Source organism: Bufo gargarizans, chromosome 5 (genome assembly GCF_014858855.1).
Source record: "Bufo gargarizans isolate SCDJY-AF-19 chromosome 5, ASM1485885v1, whole genome shotgun sequence".
Classification (NCBI taxonomy): domain Eukaryota; kingdom Metazoa; phylum Chordata; class Amphibia; order Anura; family Bufonidae; genus Bufo; species Bufo gargarizans.
In genome coordinates this window covers 79,240,159-79,260,327 of record NC_058084.1, presented here as the reverse complement: position 1 = coordinate 79,260,327, position 20,169 = coordinate 79,240,159, and the positions used below count along the sequence as shown (strand labels likewise).

Genomic DNA, 20,169 nt, shown 5'->3' with positions numbered 1-20,169 from the left:
CTCCACCAACATGGCCAGTGGCGATGACGCCGTTATCAGCGTTACAATACCACTTCTATGTCTCCTTGAGAAAACACTTAGAGCGATGATGGAAGAGGAGGTGGCCCAGGAGGAGGAGGAAGAGGGGTCATTTTTAGCACTTTCAGGCCAGTCTCTTCGAAGTGACTCAGAGGGAGGTTTTTTGCAACAGCAGAGGCCAGGTACAAATGTGGCCAGCCAGGGCCCACTACTGGAGGACGAGGATGAGGAGGAGGTGGAGGAGGATGAGGATGAAGCATGGTCACAGCGGGGTGGCACCCAACGCAGCTCGGGCCCATCATTGGTGCGTGGCTGGGGGGAAAGGCAGGACGATGACGATGCGCCTCCCACAGAGGACAGCTTGTCCTTACCTCTGGGCAGCCTGGCACACATGAGCGACTACATGCTGCAACGACAGCAGAGTTGCCCACATTTTAACGTGTGCGGACTACTGGGCTGCCACCCTGCTGGATCCACGGTACAAAGACAATGTGCCCACCTTACTTCCTGCACTGGAGCGTGATAGGAAGATGCGCGAGTACAAGCGCACGTTGGTAGACGCGCTACTGAGAGTATTCCCAAATGTCACAGGGGAACAAGTGGAAGCCCAAGGCCAAGGCAGAGGAGGAGCAAGAGGTCGCCAAGGCAGCTGTGTCACGGCCAGCTCCTCTGAGGGCAGGGTTAGCATGGCAGAGATGTGGAAAAGTTTTGTCAACACGCCACAGCTAACTGCACCACCACCTGATACGCAACGTGTTAGCAGGAGGCAACATTTCACTAACATGGTGGAACAGTACGTGTGCACACCCCTCCACGTACTGACTGATGGTTCGGCCCCATTCAACTTCTGGGTCTATAAATTGTCCACGTGGCCAGAGCTAGCCTTTATGCCTTGGAGGTGCTGGCCTGCCCGGCGGCCAGCGTTTTGTCTGAACGTGTATTCGGCACGGCAGGGGGGGTCATTACAGACAAACGCAGCAGCCTGTCTACAGCCAATGTGGACAAGCTGACGTTCATAAAAATGAACCAGGCATGGATCCCACAGGACCTGTCCATCCCTTGTGCAGATTAGACATTAACTACCTCCCCTTAACCATATATTATTGTACTCCAGGGCACTTCCTCATTCAATCCTATTTTTATTTTCATTTTACCATTATATTGCGAGGCTACCCAAAGTTGAATGAACCTCTCCTCTGTCTGGGTGCCGGGGCCTAAATATATGCCAATGGACTGTTCCAATGTTGGGTGACGTGAAGCCCGATTCTCTGCTATGACATGCAGACTGATTCTCTGCTGACATGAAGCCAGATTCTCTGTTACGGGACCTCTCTCCTCTGCCTGGGTGCCTGGGCCTAAATATATGCCAATGGACTGTTCCAATGTTGGGTGACGTGAAGCCTGATTCTCTGCTATGACATGCAGACTGATTCTCTGCTGACATGAAGCCAGATTCTCTGTTACGGGACCTCTCTCCTCTACCTGGGTGCCTGGGCCTAAATATATGCCAATGGACTGTTCCAATGTTGGGTGACGTGAAGCCTGATTCTCTGCTATGACATGCAGACTGATTCTCTGCTGACATCAAGCCAGATTCTCTGTTACGGGACCTCTCTCCTCTGCCTGGGTGCCTGGGCCTAAATATATGACAATGGACTGTTCCAATGTTGGGTGACGTGAAGCCTGATTTTCTGCTATGACATGCAGACTGATTCTCTGCTGACATGAAGTCAGATTCTCTGTTACGGGACCTCTCTCCTCTGCCTGGGTGCCTGGGACTAAATATATGACAATGGACTGTTACAGTGGTGGGTGACGTGAAGCCTGATTCTCTGCTATGACATGCAGACTGATTCTCTGCTGACATGAAGCCAGATTCTCTGTTACGGGACCTCTCTCCTCTGCCTGGGTGCCTGGGCCTAAATATATGACAATGGACTGTTACAGTGGTGGGTGATGTGAAGCCTGATTCTCTTCTATGACATGCAGACTGATTCTCTGCTGACATGAAGCCAGATTCTCTGTTACGGGACCTCTCTCCTCTGCCTGGGTGCCTGGGCCTAAATATCTGACAATGGACTGTTACAGTGGTGGGTGACGTGAAGCCAGATTCTCTGCTATGGGACCTCTCTCCAATTGATATTGGTTAATTTTTATTTATTTTATTTTTATTTTTATTCATTTCCCTATCCACATTTGTTTGCAGGGGATTTACCTACATGTTGCTGCCTTTTGCAGCCTTCTAGCTCTTTCCTGGGCTGTTTTACAGCCTTTTTAGTGCCGAAAAGTTCGGGTCCCCATTGACTTCAATGGGGTTCGGGTTCGGGACGAAGTTCGGATCGGGTTCGGATCCCGAACCCGAACATTTCCGGGAAGTTCGGCCGAACTTCTCAAACCCGAACATCCAGGTGTCCGCTCAACTCTAGTGCTCAACCAACACTAGTAGCTACCTTTCCTGATACACTTGATATATACAGTCAAGCCACATTATTATGACCACCAGCTAATATCTGCCCTGTGTGGCATGGGCAGGAGCTAGACGGGCTGGGAGTGACTCAATAAGGTCCTGGTAGGTTGTCGCAGGTATCTGCAGTGTGTCCCTAAGCTGCTGGAGGGTGTGTGGAGGAGGATCTATAGAGCGAACAGGACGATCAAGGTAGTACCATAGATGCTTAATTGTGTTCAAGTCTGGAGAATTTTGGGGGCCAGGGTAGTACTTGGAAGTCTGGGTCATGCTCTTCCAACCAGTGTCAGACATTTATAGCCATGTAACATGTGGCATTGTCTTGCTGGAAGATCCTATCAGCCTCAGGGAAGACAATCAGCATATATGGGTGTACGTGATCTGCAAGGATGGATTCATACCCAAATCGGTTGAGAGTGTCTTCCACTTGGATGAGTGGCCCAGAGAATGCTACAAAAATATTCCCCAGACCATAGCAGTACAACCAACAGTTGCTGTTATTCCAGCAATAGTTGCAGGGTGTTTCATCTCTGATGTTTCTTGAGTGACGCATCAATGTCCATCCGTTGGATGAAGCAGAAAATGTGACTTTTTGGAGAAGACAACCCTTTGCCAATCAGCTGAGGTCCAATTCCGATACTGCAGTGAAAATTGAAGCCTTTTCTGCCAATACAACTTTGTTAGCAGAGGTGAAGTGACCATCCATCTGCTTCAGAGCCCTATACGCAGTAGGGTGTGCTAAACTGTTGTTTCAGACACACGTCTGCCCTCATGTCCGTCCGCACACGTCTGTAGTGTGTCAGTCCGCCCTTGCCCACCTTTGTAGCCACCATTCACCTCTCACATCAATGGCGCGCAGTTTCCACATCTCTTAGGCTACTTTCACATTAGCGTTTTTGGATCTGCAAAAACACTTCCATTACAATAATACAACCTCATGCATCCGTCAAGGGTGGCAGTATTTCAGAAACTGCGCAGTTTCTGAAATACTGCCACCCTTGGCTCAAAAGCCGATAATCCTCCCTTTTTGAAACTCTGATAAATCCCCCCCTTTTAACCCATGACAGCAGTGAGGGATATGTGTGCAAACAGCCTATCGCACACCTTATTTACCCACCAAGCCAGCTCAGCACACGTGACTTCCTTCATGAGCTCCACACTGCTGAGATCGAAAGTAGGAAGTGGTCATAATATTGTGACTCGCCTGTATAGATTCTAATGTGTTTCATGGATAGATTTCAGGTGGTCTGTAAATTTGGATGCTATAACTGAAATCTTTATTTTTAATCTTAACATATGATTAAACATGACTGTTTTTTAAAAGGTACCCATACACATATTGGAGGGATCGGCCAACTCGTGTATGGCCATCCCAATTTTTTTAATCAGCAGTATTCAATAAGAGGAAAAAAATGATCAGACATGTTGAACAGGCATGTGTATGGGAGAAAATTGAAAATAGAAGGATGGCAGGCACTCATTATCTGTAACCACCCGCAGACGGTAGGTGAAAAATGAATGTTGAACAGGCATGTGTATAGGAGAACTGACAAAAACAGCTTTTATTTAGCAGGTCTGTTCTGGGGCCTGAATATATTTAGGGGAATCTGATCTGGTGTCAGATTTTAAAATAAAGATCTGGTCTAGGGTCTGAATTCTGTTACTAATAAGGGGGAGGGGAGTCTGAATATATTTAGCCTTACCCCTTGACAAAAGCCAGTCTCCTGTTTGCCTACTGCTTGCATATCACCCTGTGCAAGTCTCCCTGGTTGACATCTTTGTAGCTCCCCATAGAGAATAACATAGTTCTACTGTTATAATGTTAAAGGGGTTAAATAGAGCTATCTCCAGCAGTCCCACAGAGAATGAATGGAGTGGAAGAGCACATGCCCCACCTAAAGATTCATCAGATCAGTGGTGGTCCCAGCAATTGGACCCTCAGCGATCAATTAGCTATGCCCTATTCTGTGGATACTTGCACACCCCTTTAATAAAGATAGCATAACAAGCATAGCATTAGTTGTACCACTACAGTAATTTGATAGTTTTTGAATACTTTTTGTATAGTAAAAAGTTTCACCTGACCTTGAGAACTCTGTCTAGTCCCGTTACTGTTTCCAGTAATGTTTCCAGTAATGACGGTAATCCTGTAGAAATGGTGGTGGCAGAAACTCAGAAGCAAATGCCATTATTATGTTCGAGAGACACGATACTTACTGTAGACATTCTGTCTGAGTGTTCACAGACTCTACGTAGTGTTTTAGGGAAAGACGAAATTCTTCCAGCTCCTCTGTGATCACAGATAGCTGCCGCTGAACGATCATTATGTGCTAAGGAATTCAAAGAGATTGACATAATGTGACAGTGACATAAGGAAGGAGCCATTAATCATGCACAGTCTGTTACATCAAACTCAAATGGAAGACAAAGAGATTGGAGAATAATTTCCATGGACCTCGCTGACACATGTAGATCTGGTGGCGGAAATTCTTTGCAGCATGAAAAATCTGCAATGTTCTCTTTACTTTTAAATGAACTCTTATTATTAAGGCTGGGGCGTTGATTCGTTAATTTTACATACTTGTACATCTATTTTTGTATCTTTTTTTTCCCCAGATCACTCATACATGAGAACGAGGAAGATAATTGTTCTGACACTGACATCTCTATTAGAGACTGAAGAAATGTAAGATGATTTTAACCTTCAGAATTTAGTTTTGATTGGAAATAGGCCTAAAGGTGTCACAAGCGATCTACTCTGAAATCCTGACCAAATTTTCGTTCCAAATCTGTAGGTGGTGCTGGATATGCCCTGATAACCTGCAGAACGGTTGGACTTACACTATTGTTGATTTTATTTATTTTTAATTATGAGCCGTAATAGTGAGGCCGCCAAATGCAGCTATATTTTAGTTCAGAACTATTTGTTACATACTGTTATATACATTTATTTGTATGTCACTGCCCCTTTAATGGTCCTCAACCATCTGTAAAAATTCAATGCCTCTTTCCCTCATTGGCTAGTTCTTAGCAAAGTATTTTTTTGGCAGCTTTTTACTCACAAGGATGGTGTCTCCCTGAAGATGGAGTCGTTTTTCCTGCTTTAGCGTATCAGGTTTACACAGGCATATCTTGACACTGACTTGCCAGGAACTACTTTCTAGCCAGGGGAAAGTGGACCCAGCACAACACCCTGCAACTAATACTAACCTCCCATACACAGCCTTTTGGAATACATAGTGCATAGTTAGCATCCCAGTAAACATCCCAACATCCTCATGTTAAAAGAAGAACATAACATAGTATAGCATTAACTTAGCTGTTAACCATAGATTTAACCCTTTAGCAGTGAACCAGTGGGTCACTACACCTACAGCACCTCATGTATTCTCCACGCTATTGAATCTTACTAGAATGTTTTATATTGCATGAGGGTGCTACTTTTTCATGTACCTTTTCAATGCATACCGGCCTAATTTGCTGGGACTCAAGTGCCTGCTGGCCACTATCTCACCACAGCACCACCAGCGGTGACATGAAACATCACACAAAAACCCTGCAATCAGTGGGCTGGACCATGTAATCTACAAATGTAGTCTCCCAGAGCAAGGGGTTCTCTTTGTAACTGCTTTACGTTCCAGTTCATGATGAAGAGCACCCCCCCCCCTCCATTAACTAAAAAGGATCCTTTTAGGGTGCATGAAAATGGGTTTTCTAAGCCAGACAGTGCCCTCAATGCATAAGCATTCACATCTACTTAGCAGCAGAGATCTGTAAACTTGCAGAGCTTTCGATGTAGAAACAGGTATATGGGTATAAACAGCTGGTACAGTTGTAGGCATACATGGATGCATATTGTATTTTTATGGGTGTCCCTTCAATTTGTCCTGGACTCACCAGAATCCATAGTGGTTTACATGATTCACACATTGCATATTGTTACCATCCTCAGTAAGTGAATAGATGTAAAGTAAGAACAAATAATCCCCAAAGGAAAGTGAAATCCACGTTCAAAGAAAATTCTGGGGATTTGCTATGCAGAATACTAACATAAGGGTATTCTTATATTTGGAGGAGAAAGAAGTTGACATTTTGAACATAATACATTTAAGGAACAAAACATCAAAGGTGAAGTAGAAAAGAGCAGACAAAGACAAGTTCTGAAAAGGTCACGGATCTCCTGCTAGTATTCATCCTCCGGAGGTTTGTCTCCTCCTGCTTCTGCCCCTGGCTTTTCATTTATTCCATATAAAGGCTACGGCAGGGAAACCGGACAGTTTTTTGATTCTACCAATAGTTCATTCGGCAAACCCTTGATCAGCCATATGAATGCACATAGTGAAAGCACAAAGGGTTACCCTACAGTGCAAGAAGCAAAATACAGACACGGCCATGTTTGAATTTACGGTCAGCAAATAGCGGATCTGCCAAATACGGATACCGTCTGTATGTATTCTGCATTTTTCTAACTCCTCTCAATAGAAACGACTATTCTCTTCGCAATGCAGACACAAATAGGACCTACAGTATTCTATACTTTGCGGAACGGACACACAGATCTGCAAAAAGTATGACCCCATAGAATTGAATGTGTGCTAAAAGTGTGGATAGCACACAGATGAAAAATAAGGTCTCGTGCATGAGGCCTTGTAGAGAGACTCCTGGTAATATATTTCTCAACGTCCTCCTATATACAGTCTAGAATTCTTGACTTGTTGCCATTCTGTAAACCTCATTTATTTAAACTCATTCGGAGAAACATCAGCCTTAAATGAGCTATGCCATAAACCTCTTTCCACTCGAAAGTTTATTTTCTAATTACTCTAGCTCAAATTCGTCCCGTGATTTTTTTTTTTTTTTTTAGATTCACCTAATATGCAGTTTTCTCTTATCTCCTATGCTTGAATCCTACATCCTGGTTTGTCATGGATCTGCTGGTCTTGTCTGCCTTGGGCAGGGAGATGTGTCCTGACATCAGCAGGCCATGTGACACTATCACGCCCCTTCTTCTTACCAATGAGGCTTGTGTGTCCTACATTACAAGGCTCCAATAAAGGACGTAACCTACAGCAACTAAATATCAAAACAGATTTGCCCCAGGATGCCAAGGTCGGCTAATAACTTTATAATAAGGCAGTTTTGATAAATGGTGATATTTGGGGAAAGTGATATAACAGCGATATCCGTGGGACAGGATACACTAATATTAGTGGTACTACCCCTTTAAATAATCTCCTGATTGTAACTCCCCTACCCCTTATGCCCTATTGCTCCTTATTAAAAACATACTCTCTATATGGTCTCCTTTGGATAGCGTATACAGCATATATACACAGGAGGTCAGTGTATACACCATCAGCGCTTGTTTGCACCATCCTGATTACTCAGATCAAAACTGAATGGGGGGGGGGGATGATTGCTACCTCTGTCATTCTTCTCTTCTACAGTTCTACTGAGTTTCGGCATCACATCCCTGATTAGACTGGGAGATGTACTGCTGATAATCGGGCATGTCATCCTATTTGTTTAGAAAGATGTCCATCAGCCGACAAACAAGCATTTGCACATTCATCTGCTGATCAGCTGCTTGACTATATGGGCCATTATCAAGAGTGTTCGTATTAACACTTGTTCCCGATAATTGACCGGAAAACTGAGCATTGTAACAGGGCCCTTAGTTGCTTTCATATTCTGTGTATTACAGCCGACAATCACATGCCCATATACAGGTCAGTGGGGAATATTTATTGAAATATAATATTTTCATTTTTTCTCTTTTAATTACCGGTAGTTGGAGAAGTTTAGAAGAACAGAAAAAAACATTTTATAGTTGTAAAATTTGCTGTCGATGGTTGAAAATGTCACATTTAGAAGCTTTTACTGATTAAAGCTAAGCACTCTGCTGGGAACACAAAAAAATCATTGAATTACTTACTGAATTTGTGCTTCCGTCTAAGATTTCTTCTTCTAGGGGTTCCAGTTTTAAGTCCTTTAAAACAACAGCAAAATATAGAAATAGTTTTTTAGAAAGTTAATACAAGGCACTTACTAATGTATTATGATTGTATATATTGCCTCCTTTGCTGGCTAAATTCATTTTTCCATCAGATTAGGCACTGCTTGCTTCCAGCTGTTACAACCACCTTGCAATCCAGCAGCGGTGGAGGTACTTAAACACTATAGAAAAAAGCACTGACCTCTCCGGTGTCCAGGACCATGGGGGCATGCATAGGCACTCATGCGCAGCACTTCCTGTCCTGGCCACCTTGGATCTGCACTGCAGTGGTATTCATTACCACTGGAAACGAGCAGTGTATAATGTGATGGAAAAATGAATCAAGCCAGCAAAGGAAGCAATATGGACAATCGCAATACATTAGTAAGTGCCTTGTATTAACAATTTAATGACCCTTTGAAAAAAGAAGGGCAGGAACCTTAATGGTGTTAATGGGAACTGCTCCCCATTTTCCTAAGAGTTCCTAAATCTCAATATATAAACGTACAGTATATCAAAAGGGAATATCGATACAGTTTTATTAGCAAACCCTAACTGTTTAGGCTGCCTGGAGTGGACATACCCAGTAAGGCTACTTTCACACTAGCGGCAGGACTGATCTGACAGGCTGTTCACCCTGTCGGATCTGTCCTGCCACTATTTCGCCGTTGGACTATTACCGCATGTCCGACTTTTTAGTCCGGCGGCCTCTCGCCGTGCACTACCGTGCTGCACCGGAGCTCCGCCCCCGTCCCCATTATAGTCAATGGGGACAGAGCGGTGGTCCGGCGGCACGGCAAAATAGAGGCAGGACGGATCCGACAGGGTGAACAGCCTGTCGGATCCGTCCTGCCGCTAGTGTGAAAGTAGCCTAAATAGATTATAATAGCCACGTTACTGCACAGTAGATACCCCAATGACATCCTTTATCAGGGTGTTGGTAGACTCTGAAGATACCTGAGGCACCTTGAAGCACTCAAATCAGTGGAGAAAAGAGGGGAAGGGTGCAAGTAAAATGAATGTGGTCATTTCTGGGAAATCTTTCTGGTGCCAGCCATGCCATCGTCCTTTATTATACAGGAAATTAACCGGCAGAGGTTTATAGTCGATAGAACTACATCGGAATATAACTTCAAATCTACATAAATGGCACTGTGCAGAGGAGAGAGAATAGCTGCACTATCATGTCTGTATTTCATCTGATACAGAACTTTAGGATCAGTCTGATACAGCTACAAAGCTCAGGAACAGTAGGGTGTGTGGAACAAAAAAAAGGAACTATGGATGAAAAGGGAAAAAAGCTCAGGCGATACATTCCAATACCTTCTTCTCCAGTCTGTCAATTAGTTTCTGAAGTCTGTTTATCTGGGTCATCCACTGGTTGTCTTCATCTAGCAAGCCTAGGGGAAGAATAAATAAGTAATAGAATGGAAACTATTCCAGATTTCAGTATCTAGAAATATCTAGGTGAGTTTCTGCATGTCCAGGTATAGATGGTGGTAGAATTAATGATGCAGCTTAAAAGCTATGTACACCTTTGGGGGCAACATTGTACTCATTTTGAGCTAAAAATCATTTTTCCAATCTGTCTTTATTAACAATATGGCATCCTTTTTTCTGTACAGAGTTGAGATGATTTAGTTGCACCCTTTGGATTTTCTGTCTTTTCCGTCAGACCAGGAGCAGATGGACTCCTTATCTCTGCTCTCTGACATTATAAACACTCATTATAGCTCAATCCTTATCTTACTGATAAGAATGTGGCTTAAATGATTGTTATGACCTCTTAGTAGTTTAGAGAGTAGGGTTATTAGATGACTGGCACGAAGTGAAAGTACCAGTCACACAGCTAGACAAACATGTTAACCCTTTGTGACAGAATGGCTTTATATTTTTAATAAAGGCCAACTGAAAATATGATTTTTATCCAAAAAAGAGTATAATTCAATCATAACCAAAAATTGCTTCCAAAGGTGTACATTACCTTTAAAGCTTGCCAGCCCCCAACTATTAAAATAAGCGATGAGCGAGTCGAAGTCCAGAAGTGAATCGATTTAACCTGAAATTGTGTAAAAAACAAAAAAAACGAATACTTACCTGCTCCATTTGCACGCAACGGGTCGGCCACTGCCATCTTGCTTGAAGATCTCGGACAAAATCCCTTGCACGATGACGTATAACATCACCACGCCTGCCGGCGTGCTGACATCATCTTGGGCCGTGCAAGAATTTGCGACAGACTTTCAAGCAAGATGGCGTCATCTGGCCTGTTGCTAGCAAATGGATAAGGTAAGTATTACTTATTTTTATTAATTTTAAACTGTATTATTCCTATCAGATGCGGCGATCAGCTATAAACGCGGCATCTGAGGGGTACAATGATGGGAAGCAGCACAAATACGGCACCCGCAAAGTAATTTGCCACAAATTCGTCACAAAGCAAGATTTTGGTGAAGCAGCCAAATCGAAGTTTACAAAACTTTGCTCATCTCTAATTACAATGCTTTTATATGTACTATTCTTTTCTAGAGATGAGGGAACCGATTTGTAAGAAGCCCTGCTAATCTTGTGCCTGCGTTACTGCGTCGAGTTGCAACTGACCTAAGAATGGATAAGGAAAACTAAAGTTAATGTTTTGGAATTGCCAAATGTTGTGGGAGGACCTGAAGCGAGCAGTTCATGGGAGGCAATCCCCCAACATAACAGAGTTAGCTGTTTTGTATGGAGGAATGGGATAAAATCCCTCCAGACTGATGTGCAGGACTAATCAACAATTACTGGAAACATTTAGTTGCAGTTATTGCTGCACAAGGGGGTCACACCAGATACAGAAAGGTTCACATTAGTGTTGGTCGAGCACCAAAGTGTTTGTGGGCTCTGGTGTTCGAGTAGACTCTAGGACTCTATTTCGGCTTAGGAGTCCCTGCTCTGACTCCATATATAGCTATGTCCATATATGGAATCAGTGCTTGGGGACACTTAGTGTATTTAAATCTAATTTAGCCTCTATTTCTGAAAAATTTCTGTCAGGATTGAAACTCACAACCTTCTACATTACAGCCAAGAATCTTAACCACTACACTGTAGAGCTGCATGACCAGTTACACTATACAGCTGCATGGGCAGTTACAAAAAAAAAAAATAATATGATACTTCTGCTGTATAACTGGCCATGCAGCTGTATAGTGTAGTGGTTAATATTTTGGGCTGTAATGTAGAAGGTTGTGAGTTTGAATCCTGTCAGAAACTTTTCAGAAATAGAGGCTATATTTAATTTAAACATATATATGTTTTTAGCCATAATATATTTACATATATTATTATATATTTAGAATATATTATATATTATAATATATGTAAAATTTATTATGGCTAAAACATCAGTAGTAGTTTCCCCCACATATTATGCATTCATATATATCAGAAGTATGTAATTACAAATATATATATATATATATATATATATATAAAATCATACTTCTGATATATATGAATGCATAATATGTGGGAAACTACTACTGATGTTTTAGCCATAATATATTTACATATATTTACATATATTATGTATTCTAAATATATATAATATATGTAAATATATTCTGGTTAAAAACATCAATATTTAAATTAAATTTTGCCTCTATCTCTGAAAAGTTTCTGACAGGATTCAAACTCACAACCTTCTACATTACAGCCCAGAATGTTAACCACTACACTATACAGCTGCATAACCAGTTACTTCTGCTGTATAGGAATACTTTTACAGCAACTATTCCTCTACAGCAGAAGTCTCATATTTATTTATTTATTTTTATTTATTTTTTTAAAAGTAACTGGCCATGCAGCTGTATAGTGTATTGGTTAACATTCTGGGCTGTAATGTAGAAGGTTGTGAGTTCGAATCCCACCAAAAAACTTTTCAGAAATAGAGTCTAAATTCACTGACTCGAGCACACATGATATTTGGCCGAGCATAGCGATGCTCAAGCCGAACTGATGTTTGGTCAAGCATGCTCGCCCAACACTAGTTCACATACTTTTGTCACTCACAGACATGTGATATTGGATAATTTTCTCAGTAAATCAAAGACCAAGTCTTATGTTTTTCACTTATTTGTTTGATTTGGTGATCTTAATCTTCTTTTAAGACTTGTGAAAATCTGATGTAGTTTCAGGTCAAATTTATGTAGAAATATAGAAAATTATTTAAGCACAACTCTCTCTCTCTCTATATATATATCCATCCATAAGAAAACTGTGGCAGCACTCCCTTGAGAACTGTGTAGAATGTAGGGTGCCCGCGATGGTCCCTCGATTCAGGACAGAAGACAGCAAAAAAAGGTTCGCAGCACTCCTTGAAAGATAAAATGTGCTCTTTTATTCACACATATCAAATGACAACGTTTCGGTTCTCTCACAGAACCTTTCTCAAGTCAGGTGAGACTTGAGAAAGGTTCTGTGAGAGAACCGAAACGTTGTCATTTGATATGTGTGAATAAAAGAGCACATTTTATCTTTCAAGGAGTGCTGCAAACCTTTTTTTGATATATATATATATATATATATATATATATAAAATAAAAAAGCCATGTCTACATCAATATGTACATCTGATGGATCTGATAAAACAGCAGTAAAGGATTTGATGACATAATATTACATGTAGCAGATTATATTATATTTATAATCTGCCATAATGTAAAATTAATAAACAGAATTGAAAAGATAAACAATAAAAATCATGAATTATGAACTTGGTAAAATAAGTACATTAAACATACCAAGATTAAACTGTGGACTGTTTGGAGAAAAGCTGTTATTCCTCTGAAGTCTTCGATTAGATCTTTTCCCCGACCACGGGATTGAGAGCACATGGGGCTTTGTAGGACCTTGTCTGTAAGTAAACAGAGCAAGCACAATTTTGTTTTTGCTTTTATGGAGGGGTAAAATTGTTAGATGATTCAGATGATATACTAAACTGTATTGTAAGGGTATTTTTAAGTACTGATTGGTTCTGTGCCCCTTAATTTTGTCTGTGCTGATAAGGCCACATTCCTGAGTGATCTCAGATCTCAGAGACATGCGTTATGCACACTGGAGGAGGGGCTGATGGGAATAACTGTGGTCCGCACCGACAATTAGGTGGGACTCCACTTGGAACTTTATCCTAGGTAGGATGCAAGTATTAATTTGCCCTATCTCTTGTACACCCTGGGGTGTCGGCGATGTGTTACAAATTGTAGACATCCATATGTTATAGCATGGCCGACCGGAGCCCTACACCATATTGCATATTTAGGCTAGTGATGTTTATTTACTTTTTAATATTTTGTATATGATTTGTCTGTGTTATCTTATATTTAATCCCACTTAATATTCATTGACTTAGAAACGTTATAATGTATTTACCATTCCGAAGCTGTGATGCTACTCTTCAGAAAATCCAACTTCTACTGACATTAAATCCTTTACTAGATTTCCAACCTGGGCTATGGACTGGACATCAATTCTGCTGTGGACGGGGACAGAACTATTCTTCTACGTGGCCCATGCGCAACTCCTGAATCCAATTCATCTGCACGTGCGCCTACACTTGTGTTTTGTGATGTTACTCCACTTTCTACACCACCTCTTTTATTACAGTTGGAGATAATTTTTGTGGGAATGTTGAAATAGTCTCAATTGATAAATCTGGCTTAAATCAGCTCAACAGGCTAAGTTCCACCACTTCCCCATTCACTTTCCAAAATTGGATTGGAGCAAAACCCAATTCTGAGATTTTTTAAGCCAGAATTCTGGAGTGTAGACCATGATAAATTCTCCCCTCCCCCCATTGTTCTACCACTTTATAAATCACTAGTCAGACCGCACATGGCATATTTTGTACAGTTTTAGGCTCCTGTGCAGACAAAAGACATAACAGTTGTAGAGACAGTTCAGAGGAGGACAACTAAAGTAATAACTGGAATGGGTGAACTACAGTACCCAGAAAGATTATCAAAATTAGGGTTATTTAATTTAGGAAAAAGATATCAAAGGTCAGTACAGAAATCTCTCCCGTGATCTATTTATACCGAGGACTGTGACTGTAAGAAGGCAGCATCTTCTATGACTAGAGGAAAAAAAAGTTTCTACAGACATAGAAGAGGATTCTTTACAGTAAGAGCAGTGAGACTATTAAAACTCTTTGCCTGAGGAGGTGGTGATGGTGAATTCACTAAAAGAGTTGGAGGGGCCTGGATGTATTTCTGGAGTGTAATAATATTACAGGTTACTAGATCATTGATCCAGGGAGTTAAGGCTTATTCACATGACCATAGGCCATCCGTGCCTGTGCTGCAGACCGCAAATTGCGGCCCACAATGCATGGGTACTGGCCATGTGAATCCCGTATTGCGTTGCAGACCCATTAACTTGATTGGGTCTGCAATTCGCAAAATCCGGCAAAAGATAAGACGCGCTTTGTAGTGCTTCCGTGGACTTCCGATCCATGCCTCCGCTCCGCAATGCGCCTTATCTTGCAGATTGCAGACCCATTCGAATATTGCGGTCCGCAGTATGGGCATGGACGGCCCTTATTCAAATTATCAGATCTTAAGTTGGGAAATTGCAAAATAACAGGCTGAACCGGATGGACATATTTCTTTTTCAGCCTTACTAACTAGGTTAATATGTTATTTGATATGTAGAGCAGACAGAGATCCACCCAGAAACACGTTTTATTGTTTAGAGGTTTTAAAAAAAATCCATATATCTGCAGCCGTCTGATCTTTTAGCCACATAGTTTGGTTGTCCGTGGCTGGATGACTATAAAATATGTTTGTAATAATTTAATTTTCATAGCATATGTAACATAGCACTGTGGAATACATACCAGCACCTGCTAACATCCCAAAAAGGAAGGTAGAGAATATTGAGAAGCATCATTAGCATACATGATTGCTTTTAATCACTGCAAAACATTTTGCTGAGATTCGTCTAATTGCAAGCCTCTTAGCTTCTCAGTTAGCTATTATGTAAAAATAGCTTTGGATGCTGGAGGTTCTGTGACAGTGAATGGGACCCATCAGAGAAACAGATCTATCAAAAGTTAAATAAGGGATCTTATTTATAACCAAATCGCCCAATATGTCCTCTATGTGTCTTATACAGGAAAGAGGAGACCTTGTGTAGTTTGTACAATTTATTTAAATTACAGAGTTGCTAAGAAGACATAACATATTTATAGTATAACATACTTCCTTATGCTAGGGCTACACAGTGATCTGAGTACCAGTGCAGCCATTGAACTGAATGAGGTTGCAGCAAAACTCGCTAATTTCTGTAAGCATTACTCCACAATCACAGGAAATCCCTGTATTTTTTGCAGTTTTAGGGTCTCAGTCACAACAACATGCAAGTGACACTGCATTGCCATTCAGTAGCTGCACTGCTTTACAACAACAGGTGTCAGGTCCAAGATTGGCAAGTATCCCCAGCCTTGAAGAAGACCTTCAGATTATCCTCTTACATAGTTACATAGGTTGAAAAATGACACAGGTCCATCAAGTTCAACCTCTAAGAACTCTGCACTGTGCTCTTCCTTTGAACTTAGTGTTATAATTTCCCTTGTCAATGTGGCATGTGCCTACATACTGGACTCAATCAGTGGCAGTCCACGCAGGAATCTTATTGACATGTAGAATGGTAATACGCAGTTGTCAGTTCAGTATTTTCATACAGGAGGAGAGAGGAATAACAGAGAAATCACACAACATAGATTTTTAACCCTTTCTATCCCGGGCCAGTTTCCACCTTCCTGCCCAGACCATATTTCGCAAACCTGACATGTGTCACTTTATGTGGTAATAACTTTGGAACACTTTTATTTATCCAAGCCATTCTGAAACTGTTTTCTCGTGACACATTGTACTTCATGATAGTCAATATATTTCACCTTTATTTATGAAAAAAATCCCAAATTTACCAAAAATTAAAAATTTTTGCAATTTTCAAAATTTCTATTTCTCTGCTTTTAAAACAGAAAGTGATACCTCATAAAATATTTATTACTTAACATTCCCCATATGTCTACTTTATGTTGGCATCATTTTGTAAATGTCATTTTATTTTTTTACGACGTTAGAAGGCTTAGAATTTTAGAAGCAATTCTAAGGAAAATTTCCAAAACCCACTTTTTAAGGACCAGTTCAGTTCTGAAGTCACTTTGCGGGGCTTACATAATAGAAACCCCCCATAAATGACCCCATTGTAGAAACTACACCCCTCAAGTTACTCAAAACTGATTTTACAAAGTTTGTTAACAAGAATTAAAGGAAAATGGAGATGACGTTTCTAAATTTCACTTTTTTGACAGATTTTCCATTTTAATCTATTTTTTTTCTTTAACACATCGAGGGTTAACAGCCAAAAAATCCTCAATATTTATTACCCTGATTCTGCGGTTTACAGAAACACCCCACATGTGGTCGTAAACTGATGTAAGGGGTAGAAGGAAAGGAACGCCATATGGTTTTTGGAAGGCAGATTTTGCTGGACTGGTTTTTAGACACCATGTCCCATTTGAAGCCCCCCTGATGCACCCCTACAGTAGAAACTCCCAAAAGTGACCTCATTTTGGAAACTATGGGATAAGATAACAGTTTTATTGGTACTATTTTGGGGTACATATGATTTTTAATTGCTCTCTATTACATTTTTTGTGAGGCAAAGTAACCAAAAATGGCACCGTTTTTATTTTTTACAACATTCATCTGACAGGGTAGATCATGTGCTATTTTTATAGAGTAGGTTGTTACGGATGCAATGATATCAAATATGTCTACTTTCTTTGGTTCAGTTTTACATAATAAAGCATTTTTGAAAAAAAATGTTTTTGGTGTCTCCATTTTCTGAACGCCATATTTTTTTTATTTTTCTGCCGATCGTCTTGTGCAGGGGCTCGTTTTTTGCAGGATGAGTTGATGTTTTTATTGGTACTATTTTTCGGTACATATGATTTTTTTGATCATTCATTATTACACTTTATAGGGAAAGGTGATCAAAAAATTTATAATTTTGGCACAGTTTTTATTTATTTATTTTACAGCGTTCACTTGAGGGGTCAGTTCATGTGATATTTTTATAGAGAAGATCGTTACGGACGTGGCAATACCTAATATGTATACTTTTTCTTATTTATTTAAGGTTTAATAGCATTTTTTAAACCAAAAAAATGATGTTTTAGTGTCTCCATAGTCTGAGAGCCATAGCTTTTTTATTTTTTGACTAATTGTCTTAAGTAGGGTCTAATTTTTTGCGGGATGAGGTGACAGTTTGATTAGTACTATTTTGGGGGGCACATGCCTTTTTGATCATTTGGTGTTGCAAGTACTGCGCTGGGCGGCAAGTCACGTCCCGCTGCGACGTACTTTTACGGTGCTGGTCGGGAAGGGGTTAAAGAGGGTTTCTGGGCTTTGAACTGAAAACTCTTTTTAGTGAATGGGCAATATGGTGTATGGAGCTGTGCTAGTCCCGGTGTGCCTTCTATCAGCTGATTGCTGGGAAGTTTGACCCCCCGTTATCTGAGATCTGTGACCTATCCTAAAGATAGGTCATCAATATTTAAGTAAAGAAAACTCCTTTAAGAGAAAGCTTCTCTAGAATTGTTATTTTAAGCATTTCTTAAAATGGACAAGTCAGGAGAGGTGTTTTGCTCTCTATATCTAAAGATCTTTCTAGGACAGGCCAAGAGCACAATGCATCTTAACCTTCGAATAGCCTCCGGAAACTTCTCCATCACACACAGAGCAGAATATTCTTCACTACCTCCAGAATCTCAAAACCAGTACAGATCGAGTCCTACTTTCAGCTAAGTAGTGGATACACTGGTATCCATTCTAAGTAATTCACTGATATTGATGGTTTCCTACATCTGCATGTATTAAACTTTACTAGCACCTTATGCTGCACTTCTGATAACCACCTCCACCAATCTTACAGGCAAAGGCACAGCAACAGCAGATTACAGAAGAAGCACAATATACAGTGCCTCGAAAAACTATTTATACCCCTTGAAATTTTCCACGTTTTTTTCATGTTACAGCCACAAAGTTAAATGTATTTTATTGGGATTTTATGGGATATGCCAATACAAAGTAGCAAATATTGTGAAGTGAAACGAAAATGATACATGGTTTTCAATAATTTTAAGAAATAAAAATCGTCAGAAGTCAACTGAACAACTAGGTATAATGTATTCTCAGTATAACTACAGTTGTTCTGTGAAGGCCTCAGAGGTTTAATAGAGAACATTAGTGATCAAACAGCATCATGAAAACCAAGGAACATACCAGACAGGTCAGGGATAAAGTTGTGGAGAAGTGTAAAGTAGGGTTAGGCTAAAAATATATCCCAAGCTCTGAACATCTCACAGAGCACTGTTCAATCCATCATCTGAAAATGGACACAACTGCAAACCTACCAAGACATGGCCATCTACCTAAACTGACAGCCCAGGTAAGGAGAGCACTAATTAGAGAAGCAGCCAAGAGGCTCATGGGCACTCTAGAGGAGCTGCAGAGATCCACAGCTCAGGTGGCAGAATCTGTTCACATCACAACTATTAGTTGTGTACTCCACAAGTCTGGCCTTCATGAAAGAGTGGCAAGAAGAAGATGGTTTGGCCAGCCGTATCTTAAATCTATACCCCTCAGCCTAGGAATTACAGAAACATTTACAATGAACCTCACTACATGCCTAAGATTCTGCAGAGAGGCTTTAGATAGAAAGAGAGAAGGAGTACTACAACCTCCTTCATTGCTGTTCCATATGCTACTATTTGGGGAAGAAATGCACTGTGATCTATCGGGAACTATGCCTTGTCAATGTCAGATGTACTTATTTCTTGATACCAACTGGCTTGGTTACTGACTCCTCCATCATCTGCCGGCCACTTCATCTACACTCTTGCCTTGCACCCTGCCAAAACACTTAACATTAAGGGCACCCCAAATTATCCCCAAGAAGGAACCCCAACACCAGGATGTACCATGAGGGAAGTAATGGTGTGCTCTCCAGTAACTGCATGCCACAGGGAGAGCCAGAGGGGGAATTGCCACTGTGAGTACCATTACCACCCTGAGGACCAAAACTAACATTCCCATCCACCGCTCCCCACTCCTGGGCTGGCTGTAGATCTGTGTCCATGTTATGTGTATGGCATCTTCCCTACTCTCGTCCGAAGTCAGGAAAGATAAAGATTAGGCAGGGTGGCTTTCAATTGCCTGATCCTTTTGTCCTCCTGGAGATACTGTAAGCTGCTGCCGGATGTGTCTGGCAGTGGCTTTCTCCTCATTTACTATACTATATATATATATATATATATATATATATATAACGGCTCACACGATGAGAACCCAAAAAATCGAATCTCTGCTCTCTCGATGCCCATGACTAAGGCTCGTTGCACATGAGCGCAATACGGGAGCATTTCTGCCCCTGTATTATGGCTGAATGTCACGTCTGAACCACAGGTCTAATGACCCGAAATAACAGCATCATAGGTATCTATGAGGATGAGGCTGCCGGTTCAGGTTTTCAGTGAAGTTAAAGCAGCTTTACACAGAAGATTTAAAAAAAGGCTATATTAATTTCTGATATAAACCGTTTTGAAAAAAAAAGTGTAAAGACATTTATAAATCATTTAAGCCAGGTA

At 40.9% G+C, this 20,169-nt stretch overlaps 1 protein-coding gene across 1 annotated transcript in view; it reads right to left on the bottom strand.

The window, feature by feature from the left end:
- NECAB1 (N-terminal EF-hand calcium binding protein 1) overlaps positions 1 to 20,169 on the bottom strand; it is a 281,579-nt gene that overhangs the window by 10,835 nt on the left and 250,575 nt on the right. Inside the window, exons 7-10 of the mRNA XM_044295098.1 lie at positions 13,256 to 13,368; positions 9,801 to 9,877; positions 8,418 to 8,471; positions 4,700 to 4,812 (exon numbers count right to left, since the gene is read on the bottom strand). Coding sequence (XP_044151033.1) covers positions 4,700 to 4,812; positions 8,418 to 8,471; positions 9,801 to 9,877; positions 13,256 to 13,368 — 357 coding nt within the window. The remainder of the gene's footprint in view (positions 1 to 4,699; positions 4,813 to 8,417; positions 8,472 to 9,800; positions 9,878 to 13,255; positions 13,369 to 20,169) is intronic.